This window comes from Apteryx rowi, unplaced genomic scaffold, assembly GCF_003343035.1.
Source record: "Apteryx rowi isolate R43461 unplaced genomic scaffold, aptRow1 scaffold_911, whole genome shotgun sequence".
NCBI classification, from domain to species: Eukaryota; Metazoa; Chordata; class Aves; order Apterygiformes; family Apterygidae; genus Apteryx; species Apteryx rowi.
Genome location: NW_020451218.1, coordinates 1 through 20,203, shown reverse-complemented (window position 1 = coordinate 20,203; position 20,203 = coordinate 1). Strand labels below are relative to the sequence as shown.

At 44.7% G+C, this 20,203-nt stretch overlaps 2 protein-coding genes across 7 annotated transcripts; both read right to left on the bottom strand.

Annotated features, from left to right (window-relative positions):
• Positions 1 to 2,641: 2,641 nt before the first annotated feature.
• Positions 2,642 to 4,933, bottom strand: LOC112978297 (placenta-specific gene 8 protein-like). Of its 2 annotated transcripts, XM_026091645.1 has the most exons (5): positions 4,924 to 4,933; positions 4,277 to 4,419; positions 3,514 to 3,638; positions 2,941 to 3,044; positions 2,642 to 2,789 (listed from the first exon to the last, which is right to left on the bottom strand). In XM_026091645.1, coding segments are annotated over exons 2-5 (336 nt in total). In that variant the 5' UTR covers positions 4,383 to 4,419; positions 4,924 to 4,933; the 3' UTR covers positions 2,642 to 2,788. The 2 variants fall into 2 exon arrangements, with proteins under 2 accessions (XP_025947430.1, XP_025947429.1); XM_026091644.1 differs by lacking the exon at positions 2,642 to 2,789 and having other exon boundaries at positions 2,937 to 3,044.
• Positions 4,934 to 9,925: 4,992 nt separating this feature from the next.
• On the bottom strand, positions 9,926 to 18,443 carry LOC112978300 (placenta-specific gene 8 protein-like). 5 transcript variants are annotated; one of them, XM_026091654.1, is made up of 7 exons: positions 18,338 to 18,427; positions 16,968 to 17,045; positions 13,821 to 13,935; positions 12,492 to 12,635; positions 11,695 to 11,819; positions 10,621 to 10,724; positions 9,926 to 10,125 (listed from the first exon to the last, which is right to left on the bottom strand). In XM_026091654.1, coding segments are annotated over exons 4-7 (345 nt in total). In that variant the 5' UTR covers positions 12,607 to 12,635; positions 13,821 to 13,935; positions 16,968 to 17,045; positions 18,338 to 18,427; the 3' UTR covers positions 9,926 to 10,124. The 5 variants fall into 5 exon arrangements, with proteins under 5 accessions (XP_025947439.1, XP_025947434.1, XP_025947436.1 ...); XM_026091649.1 differs by lacking the exon at positions 9,926 to 10,125 and having other exon boundaries at positions 10,617 to 10,724; XM_026091651.1 differs by lacking the exons at positions 9,926 to 10,125; positions 13,821 to 13,935 and having other exon boundaries at positions 10,617 to 10,724.
• Between the last annotated feature and the right edge of the window lie 1,760 nt (positions 18,444 to 20,203).

The following is a 20,203-nucleotide window of genomic DNA, read 5'->3' as shown; positions in this document are numbered from 1 at the left end:
ATCAGCAATTGCAAATGGAGATTGCTCGGCATTCAGTTTTTCACAATGCAAAAATTAGGACATTAAAATTTGTTCCCACAGAAGATGAATATACTTAAATTAACTTCTCATAATGCACTAAACGCTCTCTTGCTTTCTCTCTCTGTCTGCACACACATGCACACAAAAACGTCACGTATACAAACACACATTTCTATAACATAAATACTCTCACACAAACACACACACACACACACACTTACCTCCACAAACAAGAAAAGTGGAGGAGCTCTACCCTGTGCGGCCCCGCATGCTAGGGAACCAGGTCGCAGCTCTCGCACTGACCACAGCAGTTCTGGGGCAAAACATGGTGCTTTCTGTTAAACATCACAACCCTTACCCCCATCTGGACCAGCAGAACAACTTCCAGGGGTCAGCACTTTGTGGCCAGGGCATTTTGATCTGCTGAGGAAACCCCAGCCCTGGTATTATCTCAGCTGTCTTCTTCATGATGAAAGGTTAAAAAATAAATCTGTGTGCCCGCTCAAAACCTGCTAAGCACAAAGCATCCTTTAAGCACACGATTTTTTCCCACTCTTAAATCATAGAATATTAGACCACATACTGCTTTCCTGAATCAGTCTGAAAGTTTCACATAGCCCCTTTTTGATTTATCCATCACAGTTTATACAGATATAATTTTTAAAAGTAATCCAACATAACTCACACACAGCAACTGGCCTTACCTAAATGTTGCTGGTTTGGATTTTGGTTGTTTTTTTTTAATTCCAGGCTAGGATTAAAATCTCCTCTTTCTAAGAAAACTCTTGTCACAGTTATGTTTTAAAATCTTGATCAGATCCCAAAAGAATGCAGAAACTTCATCTCAATTTCTGTATGCCTCTTCTCTATTCTCATGTGGCTCCTCATGTTAAGTGAGATGCATTGCCTATAATCTCTGGCAATATTAGGGGCCTTTAATTTTAGTAAAGCTTTTGAAAAAAAAATTCTATTTAAAAGGTATTTTCTCAGGGCGTCTGCATGCTTGCATCTCCCTTCCTCCTTCAGGGGCACTTCCCAACCGAATTGCCGCTTCTGTGCCCCCCGACTGCCTTTCGGCACAGCGGCTCAGCCCCAAGCGCTGCGGTGGCAGCCCGAGGCGGGACAGCCCTGGGGCAGCAGTGGCCATGCCTCTCCCTCGGGCAGTGACAGGGAAGGGGCCCCCCCGCTTTACCCCCAAAGTGATTTGTTGCTTCGGCACAGCTGAGGCTTGCCACTCGGGGACAGTGATGCCCCCAAACTGTTCCAGCTCTGAGCTCCCTGCTTCTGGAAATGGATTTGCCTGGCTTTTCTTCCCCAAAACACTTTGCTTCCTGTGCAGTGACAACTGTTCATTCTGCATCATTCTGGATGCAAGGCATGCTTTATCCTCTTAAACCAACCCACCATGGCTCCTGCTCTGGCTGCAGGAGCTTGTCCTGAAGCCGCAAGATCCAGGAGACAGCCAGCTTCCATGCAGGCAACTTCTCCTTGGTTATCTGGGTGTATAAAATTGCTGTTGAATTGTTAGTAAGGTCCCCTATTTTCCCAAAAGGGCCCATTGGTCACAGCTTGTGCAACATTCAGGGCCCTTCTCTGGGCTTTGCAGGTCTAGGGGCTCGGGGGCTCTGCCTCCAACACCTGTATAGGAGCTTTGCGTGACAAAAGTGTGGAAGCAAGCATGGAGATGGTGGTACCGCAGGTAGGGTCTTAGCTATGACCTTCTCTGCTTCAGACAATGGCTTGTCTGTGAAGGCAGGGGTTAATTCAACACAGCACATGTCAGACTTAAGCAYCAAATACAGCAGTTATGTCAACACTTACCCTATTGAGCAGCAATTCTTCCGAGAGATGGCCTCTCCATACGCTGGTGGTTGAGATTCACAGGGTTCCTCCTTTTCCTGTGGTCTTTCTTAATGAGTTTCATGCAAAGCTCATAGCTTATGTGTCTTGGTTTATAACCCTGATTGCCGAGGTAGAAATGTTCTCACATCTTTTAGGGATAAAATGGCTGACTCTGCTTGCTATTTTTGCCAAATCTAGGAGTAGGCCGTAAGCTATAGTCATCTCACCACCAAACTTGAGCATTGCAACAATGATATTTGTTAATAACAYGGTTATTCCATGTTTTACATCCTGATGGGTATAAGCAATACGGCCATGGCCACCAGCAGCACTGGCAAGAGCAATACTGGTAGGATGGAGGGGAAACTGCGTGTCTGGCCTGCTGTCGCGAGGGAAAGTTTGTTCTTTCTGCCAGCCACATGCACAAGGAGTGAGCACAGGGCAATGCTGTCACTGGTGCAGCAGGCTCACTGCTGTCTGCAAGCCGTGATTTCCATGGGGGAGACACTGAGATGGCTGCAGCAAGCTTTGCTTTTGATTTGTTACATTTTATTTTGTCTACTTTGTGGTTTGGTCACATACACTGAACACACAATGTCCCCTCTATCTGTTAAATTAAATATTGGTCTGAATTCAAAGCATAAAAAAAAAAAATTATATTTGATTCTGCTGTTGCAGCAGAGCACAGAGAAAGAAAACAAGACTGAAGATAGCACACGCTACAAATGAACTGAAGCATCACAATTTATTGATGATTAAAATAAGGAAAGGAGGAATCAATAACAATCAAGCAAAAACATCCATGGTACATTTCCAAACTGGAAGTGCAGCCAGCGACTCCTGTGTGTAGTGACTCCACAGCACCCAGCGAGGCCAGCAGCATCCGTCACAGGATGGGGACAGGAGCTTTGGAGTCCAGGGCCGATCTATCACAGAGCAAAGGGTGGGTGAACCCTGGGCAGCCCACGCTGCTGCGCTAGCAAGCGGGGCTGCGCATCGCCAGCCAGCACTCGCCCTGAGCACCCCAGCTCCGCCAGCTGCCTGCACGTTGCTGTCAGCTTTAGAAATCAAACTTACCAGAATATGCCCTGCTCTTTCCTCTTGTTGATGTCTCTCTTTAATTGACAAAGAGCGCAATAGGGAAAGCACAGGATGGTGACAAAATCAGTCAGAATGGATCCCTGGGTGGAAAGAGCCGTCATAAAAAATAATTCATCCTCTGATTTGATTTGCCTTTTTTAAAATCGTCCTTTTTTTTAAAGACTATTTTGTTGTCTCTCTGAAGTCTACAAAAAAAGCCTAGCCTCAATCCGGCCACTAAGGAAGGGTGAATGATGCTGGGGGGGGGGGGGGACAACAACCATGAGTGAGGAAGCTGTGACTGACCAACAGGTTGCCAAGGAGATCACTTTGTGCTTGGGCTGTCAAGGAGATCGCACTGATCCTTGGTGCCCAGTCTGGTGGGGTGGGGCTATCTGTGAGAATCCCAATAGCTGCTCTCCCCATTGGATGCCCTTTCAAACTTCCTGGGCGAAGCTTGGTAAGGGTTGCAGCTAAGCACMCTGAGCCTGGGAGCTGAGCTTACATCTGTGGATGTGCCTACAAAGCATTAGCCCTTAAGTGGGGCAAAGGAAAAGGTGAATCACTAACTGGGATGTTGTATCTGGTGCGGTAGAGTGTCCTCATTGCCACACTTGAGCCACACAAGCAGAATTCGTCCATGTCCTTGGCCACCTGACATCCCAGGCAAATGAAGCAGAAGGTGCCACATATACCTACAGAGAGGTGAGGAAAAAGAAGTGCTTTTTGTCATGAGAAGCAGATGACGTAAGAGAAAGGGGAGAGAAACCTGGGGTGTATTGGCAAACCAGAGCAACAGCTGGAGAGCCCTTTCAAAGCCCTGCAGAGCTGTGTTAGGAGGCTGCAACCTCAGCCACAGATCTCAGCCTCTAACAAAAGCAGCTCTCCTGCCTTTACCAAGAAAAAACATGGATTGCAACACAGGCGGTGACCTGGCATGCTCTGTGCCAGCCTGCTGTCAGCAGTTGGAGGTGACACCCTGCCTTGCTTAGGAGAAGAGGCGAGGGTGCAAACCTGACCCACCTCCATCATAGGAAAAACTGCCTAAGAGGACTGTTTGGTGGTTAAAGTGGCAAAGCCAGCTGTTCCACGAGCGCTGGAATGAGCCGAGTCACTTCCCATGGATTTCTGTCCCGAGTCCCTGCAAGCCCTGACGACACCTTCACCTGCATCCCTCTCCATTTCAGAGTAGGGGCAATGTGAGTGGGATTTGTAAACGTCCAGCTGGAGAGTCATCACTCCCCACTCCAGACTCTCCTGCTAAAAGAGCAGAGGACATACCAGAAATGCATAGCAGGTAAATGTCAAATATAAGAGATTCTGATCCACTTACACACTCTAAAGTCAGAACAGCAGTCTAGCAACCCCGTCTGCCATTCGCTCGCCTGTGGAGGACTTGAAAATTGAGGCTGGACTGTAATCACGTGATGAGAGGCCATTTCCACAGCTTTTGGGTCACTCAAGGCAGTTTCTGTTCTGCAAGGGAGAGATATGGAAGAAAGATACTATAGATATTTCTAAACTGAATATCTTGCTCATGCTGCTGTACTCAGAGATGAGATAGCGGCCTGTGTGCCTTGCAGCTCCCCATCACAGGGATACCACCACCCTCCCCCTCACAAGTGGCTGAACAAGTTGTGAGGTCCAGAACCACTCCCACAAGCGGCAGTGGGCCTGGGGGCAAGGAGCAGTGTGCTCAGAGCCAATGGGGCCAATCCGGGGGCAGTAAAAATCTCATCATCCCACCTATGCATAGAAAATGCTTCATTTTCCAGGGGCCCAGCTGCTTCAGAAGCGCAGGGCTTCTGTAGGTCGATCCTGTCTGCTAATCTCTGGGTTAAATGTCTCCATTATCTGCTTCTACCTGTTTGGTTGGGGGTTTTTTTGTGGTTTTTTTTGTTTTTTTTTTTTGCATCCACAGTGCTCTGAAGCTTTCAGAGCTCTGTCCCACTTCTCTTAAGTTCTCATTAATCATCCTACTGTTGTGCTTTGTTCCTCGAGTATCTCATCCCTTTGCCTCTCCCTCTAGAGCAGCTTCCAGGGTATGTGCTTCCTCTTCTCTGTTTTCTTGTCAACCTGTTTTCTTGGCAGATTTTGAGGCAGCTATTTTGTCATTTTTCACTATGATAACCATGATCCTCTTTCCCTTCCTTCCTCCCTTTGTTCATCTCCCCTAGCCCCTCGTCCTTCTCTTCCTTGGCCTCTGGAGCTCAGCAGCACATTGATTGAGCAACCCTGGGCTGTTTTCCCTTCTTCAGCAAGGGCCTGCACACTCCAAGAGGGCTGCACAGCTCCTTCCCTTCACCATGATCCCACTCACTCCCATAATGACTCTGACTGCATCTCCAGCCCCGGAGGGTCTCCCTGTGCATCGGCAGCTCTGCTGGCAGCCGCGGTGCTATGCACAGCTTCGTCCCACCAGTGTCTGCCTCTGCCACGCTTGGGTCAGCTGGGCCTGCCTTTTCTCTGGTGCTTTCATTTGTTTCCCCACACAGCCACCAGATATTTTCATTACTAGTGTTACATGTGTTTGACAGAGTGTCTTTGGCAAACGCTCCCCATCTGCCCTTGCCGTGTTGGCTTTGGCACGTTTGTGCTGCCGGTGCATTAGGTACAGCGTGCTGCAGGTTATGGTGTTTGCGCAGAACAGCTCAGCACTCCCTTCCCATATGTAACCAGGGAGGGCTTGATGTCTGAATTTCGGGATGCTGGGAGGGGCAGGAAGAAAACAAGGAAATCATTTGCTTTTTAAAGAAAGGGAAGATGGCATTAATTCCTATGATTCTATTAAAAATGAATGGGATGATTGCTTTTGTGGTGGCATCACACATTGACACAGAATTTGTGGTAAAAGTGAGATTCCAGAAATACAGTATAATAAGTATATTACTATCCTGAGCACTCAAAAAAGTCCATTAAATGCATTACCTTCAATTAATACCAGAGAGATATAAGGGTATTTCCTGGAATTTCATTTGTATTGACTGTCGTCAGCATGCAGCAAGTGGCTTAGGTGCTCTACAGGCAGAATGGATAGTTTACAGACTAGCTTGGACACATTTTTTGCCTGAAATCCCACCCTGCTCTCTGAACACAGACCACTGCCTGACAACTAAATACTGCCTCCCAGGAGTTCTTTCACGGTAAGGAAGACCTTTTTTCCCATAACAGTATGCAAAAAGAAGAAGGGAGTTTGATTCTGCCATGACACAAGATACGACATGGAAGAAGGATTGTAGAAACTCTCCATATGACTTGTTCATGAGGGACTTTTTGCAAACAAACAGCTGAAGTACAACTAGACTGACCATAAGTGAGATACCAGTATCTTCTTCCATTATGTAATTCCAGCCCACTAATTACCCTGAAGGACATACAGCCATCCAGCAGGATTGCCTCATTAACCAACACATGCTGAAGGTTGGCTCAGACAAGCACCCAGAACCCCACCCCGAGGGCTGGTGCGGCACTGGGTGCACCCACCCCACCATGAGGGCTGGCGTGGCCGAGGGCACCAGGTGCAGGACGGGGCACGAAGCCTATCAGTCACCACTCAACATCTTCAGCATCCGACCTGGTGGCTCATCTTTGCAGTTCCCAAAGCCCCAAGCGCTCCCCGAGCCAGCCAGCCCTGCTTCTGCATGGCTCCTCATGCCAGCCTGAGTCACAGCATTTACTGCCCTCTCACATGAGCACATAATTAATCCATGTGGGAGCGCATGATTGATTTTTTGCAAGCATGCAGTTAATTCACACACAAACATGCAATCGGTTTGCACACAAGTGCCTGGTTCATGCATGGGTGCCCAACAAGTTCATGTAGGCAGCCAAGCAGAGCAGGCCTCGGCACCCACTGAGCTTGCACACAAGCAGGACACAGCTAGCGCACACCTGAGTACGCAGCTATGTGCTGTGTGAAAGCACAGTCTGTTCATGCATTCGCACCTGCTTACTTCACACACATGCATTGATGCGTGAGTGCACCATTACTCTGCTCACAATCAGCACTTGAGTGTGCAGTTAGTTCTCCAACTTCATTTATGCATAAGCATATATTAATTTAAACTTGAGCGCCCAGTTAGTTCATGCATGAGTGCACAACTGATGCATGAGCACCCAGTTAATGAACACAGGAGCATTCATTCATGCATGAGTACCTGGTTGCTTCATGCATGCACCCACAATTGATTTACACATGAGCACCTTGCTAGCTTGTGCACGCGCTCCCGCGTAAGAGACGCCCTCCTGGAAAGCAGCATTCATGGGTCAGAGGGGTGCACCTCCAAGAGGATCCTGGCCCACATCTGGGAAAGGACACCCCTGCAAGGGACTGCAACCCACACCATGGCAGGGATGCTAGGCAGCAGTGGAAAAGCAGTAAGAAGCGTGGAGAAGCAGCAGGAAGAAAAGGTTTTACACACACACACACACACACACACACACACACGATCCAACCCTCCTGCACTGCCCATTGCCTCACTGAAGGGATGTGGGATGGTCAGAGCAGTGTTGGGCTTAATTTGAGCCTTGGGAAAACAGAGAAAGGGTGTTTACTTAAGTCTTTGTTTAATTCTTTATGTTTCCTTTTTTTTCCACAATACTCAAATCAGTGATTAGAAGTTTGTGTTAACTGGCAATAAATTAACTTAGGTAAAAAGTTTCCCAAATCAAGATTGCTTTGCCTGTGACACCACCATCCTCACAGAAATAAGAAGTCTTAGCTGAGGAACAATGCTCTGCCAAAGTGAGACCCAGATCCCTCCAACAACAGAGCAAGCGTCAAGTCTGACTGGTCCTCCAGCCTCAGCCCTGTGGCAGCTCCAGCAGCGGCACTGCCGGGCCCCACGCACACTGCCGTTGCTGTGCACGATCTAACTTTGCTGTGTACTTTTGTTAAAATGCCCATCAGCAGCAACCGACACGTTAATTTTGCTTTGAAGCAGCCTGTAAGGTAGAAAAGAGCACTTCTATTTTTACTACATCTCCTTCCTAGGCAACAACCAGTCCAGCAGCTAAGCAAGTACCAATATTTTTACCTTGCCAAATGAAATGAAGGCAAATGCAAGTACCGCCTGCAAGTAGCCCTCGTCTGGGGAGGTGAGCTGCCTTTTCCTGCTCCTCACCCTTTATATGTGCACTGGGTGCACTGCCCAGGGCAACCTCTGTTCTGTCTGACCAACAGAGCAGGTATAGCAACATACACCTGATTTGTGTAATGCTGGCCTATCAAGTGCATCCCTTCAGGAGACTCAATGCTTTTCCAGGGCTCTTGCTGCCATGCCTCACATTTTCTCACACTTGCCCAGATACTTTATCAGAGCTACTAGTTTCAGAGAGTAACAGTTTTCAGAGAAGGAAAATTTGTATTCAAGCTTTTGCACTGCTTTAAGAAATTTCCTGGTGGAGGTACAATTCCTGCCAGGCAGTTTTATAGTTAAGCCTGGCTGTCATAAAGAAATGACTCCTCTGGGTGGCACAGGCGCTGCCTCAAACCCTGGGTACATATTCTTATCACTTTCTTACATCATGCTGAAAGGAGCCCTAATGTGTGGTATTTATTCTCTCTCCTCAGCTTTCTTAGGATGACAGTGTAGTTCTCCTACTTTCTACAGACTATCCAAAAGACAGGCTGGACAATGTGGGGCCCAGCTCGCAGGGAGTGCCACTGCGCTGCTCTGCCCCGCAGTGCAGGCAAAGCTCAGTCGCATATTTACAACATTTGGGTTTCACATAAAGGAGAGGTCACACGTTTTGCGGAGGGGATTCCTGGCTTCCCTTAGCTATAAGCACAAGAAGTGAGCTAGACAACAGTATTGAGCGGTGCTGAATTGCAATATATCTGAGTTTCTTGGATCCCTGTTGCAAAAAATCAGATTTTCTAAGAGTAAAGCTGGGAGAAGATCTGTACAGCCCAAGAGTCCTTTAGTAACTCTCCACAAATGACGGCATGAGGGCAGCTACGACTTCTCTGCTGCCTTTCTGATGCATTTTAGGCAAAACCCATATTTGTAAGACCAAATCCTCAGCCAATGTGCCCTCTCTTGCTGTGGCCAGCGTGTGGCAGAGTTTGTCCTTGAACAGGGCTTTGCCTACCATGACCCAACAACGTTTTTACACACAAGTGGGTGTGAATTCATTGTCAGTCTCCTTGGAGGAGCATGTTCACCACGAAGACCTCTGCTCACTTCTGCTTTGCAATGCACAAGTTCGGCTTGTGACAGACAGCCAAAAATCACTGTAGATGTAAATTCAGAAATGAGCATGACAGAGCTGCAAGGAGCACTTTCTCTGCCAGGTCAGGAAAGGCAGTGCTGGAGGAGAAGGTTACAGCTAAAAAGACAAGTGAATTGTAAAGACTGAATTTGCTTTTCCATGATGCTTTCTTGCAGCACGTGAAGCTCTGACACCCAGGACAGCCTCAGTTGCTTCATTTCTAGGGTATGCATTTTCCTGTGGCCAGCCCAGGCCATGGAAACTGAGGCAGCTCCATGCTCAGAGACCCTGCTGCCTGCAGGAATGGGGCTGCTGGACCCTGGAGTGGGGCTTTGACCCACATACAACCCACTTCTGCTTCCCCCTTCTTTTCCTTTCACAAAAACAGCATTTGGCTGAAAGCTGTTGTTCCCAAAGAGAAGATGCTGCAAAGCGTCCACCCATGTTTCCTTTTTTAATCTTTTTTTGTTGCTGTAGTAATTTGAAATAATATCACTTTTTGGAAAATTCAGTTTCAGGACAAGAAAATGAAAAAAAAAAATTTCCACAGTTTACATTCTGTGTGAGTAAAATAGACATCTCATACATATTAAAAATACCTTTTAAAAGCTCTGTAAATAAAAAAAAAGTAGTCAAAATCTCTCTCTGCAATAGGGCACAGAGAAGTCTCAGCTGCCCTAGGGACAGAGGGAAGCTGCTAAAATGGAAGTAGCAGGAGGAGGAAGAGTTTCTCAAGATATCTCAGGTGGTACAGAAAGATGACACATAGTGCAAGTGAAGCCAAGCAGTTTATTGATGATTGTAACATGGAAAAGAGGAATCAATAACAATCAAGCAAAAACATCTGTGGTATGTTTCCAACCGAAAGTGCAGCCAGTGACTCCAGCATGCTGCAACTCCGCAGCACCCAGCGAGGCCAGTGGCATCCGCCACGGGATGGGGACAGGAGCGTTGGAGCCCAAGGCCAATCTGTCACACAGCAAAGGGTGGATGAACTCCGGGCAGCCCATGCCACCACGCTAGCGAGCGGGGCTGTGCATCGCCAGTCCTGACTCACCCTGAAAGCCCCAGCCCCACCAGCCACCCGCACGTTGCCATCACAGCACCTCTTCCCCATGGTGACCCTCACCATGCCCTGCCCCGCATCACCCTGCCAGGCACATTTTGGCAGCCAGCCCACAGTCTTGGTGTACTGTCTCAGCGTGTTTTTGCTCCCAGCCTCCTCCCCTCTGGAGGGCCGGGACCCCACAAACACTTTCCCAGAGATGCTGGTCTCCTCCCTCACAGAAGGCTCCTGGTAACGTCTTGCTGTGGGACAGGTCACTATTACCACTTGGTTATTTCCAATTCTGCATCACAGCATCCATATGCCTTACGCCAGCCACTGGTGGACCATGAGGGCCTGAGCTTCTGCTGGGCTTCACATGGTGGCTTTATAAATAAGCAACAATCAGCCAAACTTACCAGAATATGCCACGTGCTCTCCTCCTGTTAATATCTCTCTTTAGTTGACAAACAGAGCACACAAGACAACATGTGGTGATACAGCAATCAGAGCAAATGGACCCCTGTTAAACAGAAGTTATTTAGGACTGTAGAACTTTCCATAAATCACATTTCATCTAAGAATAAGTTAATCATAGTCCGCATTGTCTTTTGTTTCCTCTTTGATGTTCTTTTTTGCATTGAGCTCCAGAATCTAGAGTAACAGTATTTAAAAATGCTAAAACATTTCAATATGGATGACTGTATTTGTTGTAGAACATAGAGGACTTGCAAAACAACTACAAAATATAAAGAAAAAAGAAAGAACTTAATACAGCATTCAGATAGCTATTCATCTTTTGGCTCCCTAGGTTAAGATTGAGGGGAAAAACACACAAAAAGAGAGGCAATTTTGGTGAATTGGAATTGGGTTACTTCAGTTTGTGCTACAGAAAATACTAATTTACCTCTGAAAATAAATGATTTGCCAGATTTACTGTATATGAATGAACACAGCTCTCCAATGCCTTATTATAGAGGTTTATCTGTGTAATAATAGCCAGCCAGCACATCTCCTCAAAGGAGGGAATGAATAGGCATAAAAAAAAAGACTGAATTTATTCTTTATTATACCTCCAATTATCTCAAATCTTTTCCTATATATAATGCTCATTATGGAGCGGAGAAGAAGCAGCCCAGACCCTGTGAATCACTGCGGTCAACAACAGCTGAAAGCAGGACATGTTTCTAGGACCTTTTGCAGTGCTACAGGAAGCCTGCCTTCATGCGATGAAGGATGCTGTAAAGGAGTTGCATAAGATTAAAATCAATTTTCTAAAAGCAGCCAAGAGATTTGTATGGCTAAATATCCCCTGACTCCCATTCTGTGCTCCCAACATCAATCAGGAAATAAAACACTGAAGAATGAGTGAGAAATGGCAAACAAAGAATGCTGTTGCCCTCCACACATTCACTATGTCCAAAGAGAGGGGCCTCCGAGGGCATTTAATGTTTATTCTTTGAGCAAAGTGAAACAAGCCATTAATCACTAACCGGGATATTGTATCTGGTGCGGTAGAGGGTCCTCATCGCCACACTGGTACCGCACAAGCAGCACTCATTCATATCCCCAGCCACCTGACACGCGAGACAAGGAAAGCAGAACATCCCGCAGAAGCCTGGAATAAGATGAAACACAGGAACAAGTGAGGGTTTGCCTCTGGTTCCTGCAGCCTGTCCCTGTCAAAGTCACCCTTAGGAGGGAAGCAGGCGTGCCTAGAAAAATAGAAGGAGAAACATAGGGGCATGTTGGTAGGCCAGAGCTGGGACAGGAGGGAGAGATCTTTGAGAGAACTGAAGGGCTATGGCACAAGAGACTGCAAGTTTCCTGCAGTTTTTTGTCCACTAATTAGGGCTGCCTGTATCGTCTTCACCAAGAAAAGCTCTGTTTTTGCAACAGGATGAACACCTGACACTTCCATTAGCCTGCTGTCAGCAATGAGGGACAAGGTCCTGCTTTCTTAGCCAGAGGTAACAAGGTGAGGTGAAGGACAGAGTGTAGTGTGCTAGCTCAGTCCACCTCCATCACTGGAAATGCTGCCTGGGCCTCATATCTGAGACTGTTTCAAAGTAGGCGTTCATTATCCCACCACCAAAAAACACCTTTTGGGGAGCAGGTTACACTGCTCTAGTTATTCCACTATTTATCAGAACAAGCAGGTGTTAGCATCGCTTCAAGAACAGCTCTGAGAAGGCATGGGACAAACCGTACCACACCACCTGTTTCAGCAGCTGTCTGAAGCCCCTCTTCACATGGATGGTTGAAATAAGATATCCAGTTATACACTTACACACGCCACAGTCAGTGCAACAGTCCATCAGGCCTGTCTGCCACATATTTATTGATATGGATGAAACAGGCATGCTATATTGAGGCTGGGTTGTAACAACGGGCGGAGAGGCCATCTCTAGTTTCTTCAGATCACCTTGATCTTCTGAAAGAGAAAGGGGAGGAACAGGACAGTTAGTGACACCTGGCAGGAAACAAAGCAAGTAAATTGCATGGATGGAGGTGACCAAACTGTAGCGGCCAGTGAAGTCATCCAYGGGGTAAAATTTGCTAATTCTTCCCCACCTGGATGCTGAATGGTTGAATACTTTCATTCAAAAGCCTCCTTCTTCCTCACCTCAAAATCAAGAATAACTCTCCCTATTCAGAGGAAAGGCACCATTTCAGTCCATGACTAACAGCTAGTGGTTCCTTATTTATTTCTGGAGGAATTGTGCCCTTCTCTGCCACAGCTTATGACCTTAGATCTGGGAAACACAAAATACTCAGGATGGTACTGAGAAATGAAAATCTTACACTCTTGCTGCTGTTTTTCAATGTGGATTCAGGGATTTTCACTAGCACTTTACTCAGACAAAAAAAATCCCTTTTGCTTCAATGAAAGACCAAAGCAGGAAGGGTTCTAACATCAAGAAGCAATGTGCATAGATATATACCATAAATGTAAATACAATATACATACATCACATCTCTTCATGCCTAACACTCAACCCAAATATCACACTGGTCTGAATATGTTTTCACTATAAGTTCTTATGAGTAGCTCTTGACAATAATAATAATAATAAAATAATAAAAATAATAAAAATGTTTCACGAGACTATTGTCTCCCTTCACTTACAATCACTATTAGATATTTAGAAGTCAGATACTGTTAAAATCAGTATCTTTCTTGTGTTGCCATACTCAAAGATGGACATTCTCCTAAAATACACAGCAATAATAAAAACAATAATTAAACCCAGCTAATAATCAGCCAGACACACAGTCAGTTCTCAGCACATACTAATATCAGTGAAGACTGATTCCATTGCCAAAAAGCACTTTTCACATGCTCACAGAACAACACACATGCAGGTGTACCTCACTGGGACACCACCACCCTTACTGTCATTGGTGGCCCAACAAGTTGCAAGGTCCAGAACGGCTCCTGCAAGCAGCAGCGGGGGCTGGGGCAAGGAACAGCGCACCCAGAGCCGATGAGGCCAGTCCTGGGGCAGTAAATCTCTCTCTCCCACTCAGAAACAAAAGCCAGGGGGGAAGCAGGCACTGAGCACCCTGGCCCCAGGCTACGGCAGCCTGAGCAAGCAGCACTCATGCATTCACATACCCGCGTATGTGCTGCTGGAGTCTGCGCCCCAGTGGTGATGCCGCAGCAGCACCCTCAGCCTCCCTCAGGTCCGAGGACGGTTCAGTGCCGTGGGTGTCAGAAGCTCCTGCAGTTCCTGGCAGCAAAGCATGGGCAGGCTGAGTGGAAGCAAGTCACGAGCTTCCCTGAATTTACCCACGAAAGCACATGTGGCTTGTAACACTGGAAAGCACCACTCCTGGGACACCAGGGACTACACCTCGCCCAGCCCAAACCTGCTCTGGCTTTCAGTGCTCAACTGGGCACTGCGGACTATCCCTGAGGGAACCAACCCCGTGGGAATGGCATCATCTCTCTTCCCACTGGTCTGGGCCTCCAGCTGTCACTGGCTGCGCTGCCAGCAGAGCCCTTTGCACTTGGCTGGTAGCACAGAGGCAGGCAGGGCAGGACAGGGCCTGCCACCAAAGGCAGCAGCACCTCATCATCCCGGCTATGCGTGGAAAATGCTTCATTGTACAGGGGCCCAGCTACTTTAGAAGTGCAGGGCTTCGACAGTGATATTCAGATCCCTGTCTGGATTTCCGATACCTCTTGGCCTTGCATGACAGCTAATCTCATCAGCACAGGATGAAGCTGTCATTGAAGATCATCAGTGAAAATTTCTAACAAGACAAGTTCCAGGATCAGCCTTTGAGGACAGATACTTGCCCTTTTAGCACTTTTTGTGGTCTTTTCTTTACCAAGGTCCTTATCCAAGTTAAAAGGCTTCTATTAACCCCTCTTACCCAGTTTGTTCCCCCCCCACTTTCTGTTCCCAGGATGCTCTTGGGGGTGGTTCTCCATCCAGGATGATTAGGAGCACTGCTCCACAGATGTTTTACACAGCCACTGGCTTTGTCCCTATCCCAATGGAAAGGATGAGCAGTGGATTTTTCTCCACTCCCAGCAGCATCCTTTTCAGTCTCAGGTCCACATTTTGGTCCACCATGACRTGCTCACCTGCTCTAGCAACGGACTTGTCAATGCTTCTCAGCCACAAACCTGCCTCAATTGCTTCTTGTTCTCTTTCTGTCTCACTGAAGACTGTACTGGCCTCTCACCATTACCTATAGCTAGGTGTAATTTTTTTTCCATGATCAGCACTGTTTCCTGGCTATGATACCATGATCATTTCTCTCTTCTCCTGTGATTAGTTGTTCCACCGTGCTTCTCTGCCATTTTTTAATTGTTTTCCCCGAAGCCTCTTCTCAACTCTCTTTTGTACTAGATAGTCTCACTTTCTGTCAGACATTCACGATCATGCTTTCAAGCTGGCTGCTTTTTTCTGCTAAGTATTTGTCTTCCAGCTGTTTTTAATTTCTCTTCTCCTTTCTCGTCTACTGTGACCTCATAACTCCAGCTAAATTCCACTACTGTCTTCTGCTGCAGTCCTTCTAATCTTGTCTTTTTGGAGTCATATGCCATGACACAAATGGTTTCTCTTGGCACCCTAATAAACGTTTTACAAAAACTTTGCCCATTCTTTAGGTTACTGACACTTCTTGTGTTCATTTTCTTTCTTTCTTTTTTCTTTTTTTTTTTCCAGAAAAGACCAAAACTCTACCAAAACTCTCAACTGCAGAAATGCAGTTCTGCTTACTACATGTAAGTTGTTCACTAACTAGCATTTTTGTCTAGGTCTTTTCTAGGTGCATAGGATGATAAGGTATTAGGTCATCAGTGACACTATTTAAACCTTGTGTTAAGTCATTTCTTTTTTTTTTTTTAGGCTTGGCAAATGCCTTTCAGTAGAAAACAAGAGAATTTTGCCTCAAGGCAAGACTCAGACATTAAGAACACCAAGTGATTAAGTCACATACTGCACAACAAACAAGAGCTCTTTCCTCTGTAATCGGGTTAAATACCCCTAAGACTCCCCCGTTTTCTGCAAAAGCCATTTCAAACTATGTTCTTAAAATACGTCTGGAGCCACTGAGGGAATCCTGTGACAAACCCCCCTCATCATAGCTGATTTATGGCCACTGGGAATAGCATCTTCTGCTTTGGCAGTGCCTGAAAGTTGCACACCTTCTCCTAGCTTGAGTAGACTGAATTTTTAAAGTTGAAGTAGCTAGCAGTTTTAAGTGAGAACATCCCTCTTTCCCCCCGGCTTCCCTTGAAAACTTTTTCAAAGTGGCCTACAGAGTTCCCAGAGTCAGGGTGTTAGGGACAGCAAACCAGACATGAAGTAAAGTTAGTTCTCTTTGCTGTTCAGTATATGGCCTTTCCTCTCCTTCTCCCTTGCTGCTGTGAAAATGAAATCACAAAGTCTTCAAGAGCATCTTGATTTGCTTTTCAGTTCACTATGGCTTACAATACAGAATTTTGCTTATTAAAGTTATACTTTTATAAGCATGTTGCACTTGTTCCGATACAAGTGTTTACTAGGCATTTTGCCAGTTTTCATTAAAAATACTGGCCATTGCAGTTTCACAGCAACCTATGTGAAAAATACCCTGACGCTCAGCAACTCTGGTCATCTCTTCTTTCCCTCCACAGCATTTCCTTGTTGATTGGACTAATGGCCAGTTTCCTAGCTAACATACCACATGTTGGATAGCTGTTCAGCACAAAATTCAGTAAATGCAGCAGCCCCAACTCAAAAAATGATTAGGATTTTGGAAACCATAGCCAACTAGCAAGACATACATTTAGACATTAACAACCCATCTAAGTGGTGTGTTGCAGACCTGTCAGAGGATGGAAAAATGATGCACACTCCTGTATCCTGTACTGTATTCTTGCACATAACCATTTGTTACCCACATTTGGAATCTTTTCAGGTTTTTGCCTGTATTATCTGGCCCCCTAAACAGCATCCAACCATTCACTTTTCCTCCCATTCCAGAAAGGTTTTGCTAATGTTTAGACACAGTTCACTAATTTCATTTGTTCTGCGCAGAGCTTGATAGTGAATCTAGGCTAAAGCAAATAACACAGATGTTTCAGTTGTTGAACTTTGAGTATTTTTCAAAAGAATGCTTTGGCATGAGTACAAAGCATTTGGTAAATAGCCATAGTCTAACATATCCTTCTAACCAAGCTAGACTCAGTGAAAGAGAGGTAYGTTAGAAAAGAATCGCCAGGCCTGTTTTGTAGAGATTGAGAAACACAGATACTCAGCCTTACATCTTAAGTTTGATCCCAATCCTTGCTTTCTTGTGGATGAGTGAGCAAGTAGACCTTGAAAAACAGAAAGCTTCAGATCTAAATGAAAAATAAAGAATGACTGTATTCTTATTATGCTAGCCAAGTAAAAGACAGCACACATTTCATGTAACAATAAAAAATAAATTCTGCCCTGAGGCAAAGTCATAATGGTTGTGCAAAAATAGAAGAAAGTGGAAGGAAAATTACATAAAAAATATATAAAAAATTATATATAATTATATAAATTATATAAACAAATTGGTGAAATTTGTTAAGATTTCTTGCTACAAACTGATTTTTTTTTCTCCTCCTCAGAAACACCATATTGGCAAATGTAAGAAAAATGTTGCTCAAGCTTCAAGCCTCTCCCCACACAGCTACTGAGCACACAAGCCAGAATAGAAACTGATATCACTCAGGGCAATGCTTCTTAAAGCCCTGGATAAATTCTCCTTGGTATTGGAGCACATTCTGACTCCACCACTATGTGGGTGGCAAACCCCAAGCCTTCAGAAAGCCCTTTCTTATCTTTATATGGCAGCATGTGCAACCTTTATTTTAAAGGGAGACTGAATCTACCAGAGGCAAAATCAGGTATCTGTACAAAGAGAAGTGGGAACAATGATTGCCTCTGAGCTGTCTCCTCTGCCAACCAACAGAAACACTATTAGCACATGGTAAACGCACAACTCATCTACACTTTTTACACTATTACAAATGCAAATTATTCAATATATGGGTATTATCCACATCCTTTCTCTTCTCTTAGCTGAAAACTTTGCAACATGAAGATGCTCCTCTCCCCACTACTACATCAAACTCATTGGCATTTTAAGCTCCCAAGACAGGAGGTCACTACAACACTGAAAAGGACAGAAAATGCACAAAGGGACCATGCAGCAACATATAAAAGCAACTGATGTACAGCCTTCTTGTAAGATATGAACTACATTCAGCACATACTCTAGAAACTACCCCAAATCTTCCAAAAACTATATAGCTGCAAAACCTGAACACCACTGATAAGAGGAATTTGATTTCAAGTACTCATTTAGACAAGCAGACAACCTAATTTAAACAGATAGCAAAGTATCAGTCTGATTCTTTTGATACATTTATACAATTCTAGTAACAGGAGAAAAGAGCAAACAAGAAGTAATCTCTCTGTAACCCAGCTTTTGAGCAGTTTTTTAAAAGAACCCCAGTTGGATTTGCCATATATTTTGATTTAAATGATTTGAGCAGAAAAAATAATTCTTTAATTTTTCCATTTTCATTAGCTGCCCCCTTTTCCTGGGCCATAACCAACTTAGCAGCTAACAAGTTTTTAATGTTTTAAGAGAACAAACCTTGCTCACAGAAGTATGCAGCAGGTCTTGCAGGGAAGCCTCAGGCAGAAGAAGGGCTCTTTCCTGGCTGTCGTCTCGTACATAAAGGCTTTGGGGAAAATGAAACTCAACTTTTTCACTCTTGAGACTCTCATTGGTAGTAGCAAGCAAACATAACAGTGGGAGGTAACCAGAGTGAGGGGGTCAGGAGTTATGCCATGTCACTATGACCAGAAATTTAACACATGCAGAGCGCAATTAGGTTTTCTTTTCAGAATTAAGTCAGAGAATTTTGTTCATATTAAAAAAAAATGGTTGCATATACATTGTCATAATCCCTTAATTCTATTTATATGTGGTTGTTGTTATGGGAAGAATAGGCCTGAATGACTCGTCTTAATTGAGATAAGCATTTTTCCAACATTAAAATATTTTCCCTCAAAGAATAAGCATACTCTTAATATCAAAAAGCAGAGAAAACAAAGAGAACCTCAGGATGTTGTTATTCAAAAATTTTCTCACAGAAAAGGCTTTGGAGGAAGAGGTTCTACAGATTTGCTTGTTTGCTTTAACTCTTTAAATTGCTGCTAAGGTGAAATAGCGTGACTCCTGTGGCTTCAGGCTGGCCTGACGGAGGAGGCCTGCTCATGCTGGGAGCCCGGCTGCTACACCRGGGGGTCTCAGCCAGGCCCGCTCCCGGCAGAGATCTGCTGAGGAAACCCCAACCCAGACTCATTTCCTCTGTTTTCAGCCCTGAGCAAACAAACAACGGGTTGCAATAATACCTTTGCATTTATTCTGCTGCTCTGTTTACAAGTACGCTCCCTGTTCCTTTTTATGGATGCATTTATATTTCTGAATTATTAAATACACATGTGTAAGCTTGGTAAATAAATTAAGCTGATTATCTTAGGTTTGGATAGAGCTATGGAGTTAATACTCTTCTAAATTAAGTTTTTCAAACAAATACACAGAACCTTAAAGACACTGTGAACTGTCACAATAATACTGACAAGCATTGTAACTATCACAAACTTTTCTTTTTAGAGAGAAAATATGATTTTTATGCAAGTAGAAAATATTTTATATTGGGCAAAGTGCTACTGACAGACAGAAAGGTTAAATTTGCAGTGTATACATTATTACACATATAAAGCTAAGCTAAACACTTTTCCAAATCCTACATCTTAAACTATCAGATCATATTTTCCTAAACCAACCTGAGGATTTTTTTTATTTCATAGTCTTTCTTAACTTATTCATCATATTGAATTAAAGAATATATTAATAACACCATAATCCAACAGAATAGAACCTATATTTTGACACACATAAAGAAAACCATAGGTATTTAGCAATTTGCCTTATTCAGATGGTGTCTTGTTTTATTTTGCATCAGGATTAAAAGATCTCTTTTCTCAGTAATTCCTTTAGCAACTACCTTGTAGACAGGGCTTAAAAGTGCAAGCTTTATCATAACTTCCTGACTTCCACTTACTTACTCTACTTCCCTAATCATTTGTATTAATTGGAAATGAATGTCTACCATCCTTCACCCTTTGTAGTAGGGGCATCTTGATTTTACTAAATCTTTCAAGGAAATATTTGAAAAATATTTTTGAGAAGCATACACATTTATTTACAACCAGCCACACCCCCTTCCTTCTTTCTTCATGGTTTTATTTGGCATACAGTCAATTCAACCTGGCACACATTCAAGCCACCTTGTAAAAATGACTATGAAGGATATACATGTTAAACTTTGAGAGAACAATATCTCAGGTCTAGGTGGTGGCCATTTGCTACGCAGTAGTGTCCCTCTCTCTCCTCTCTCTCTCTCCTCTCTCTCTCTCCCCTCTCTCCCCCCTCTCTCTCCCCCCTCTCTCC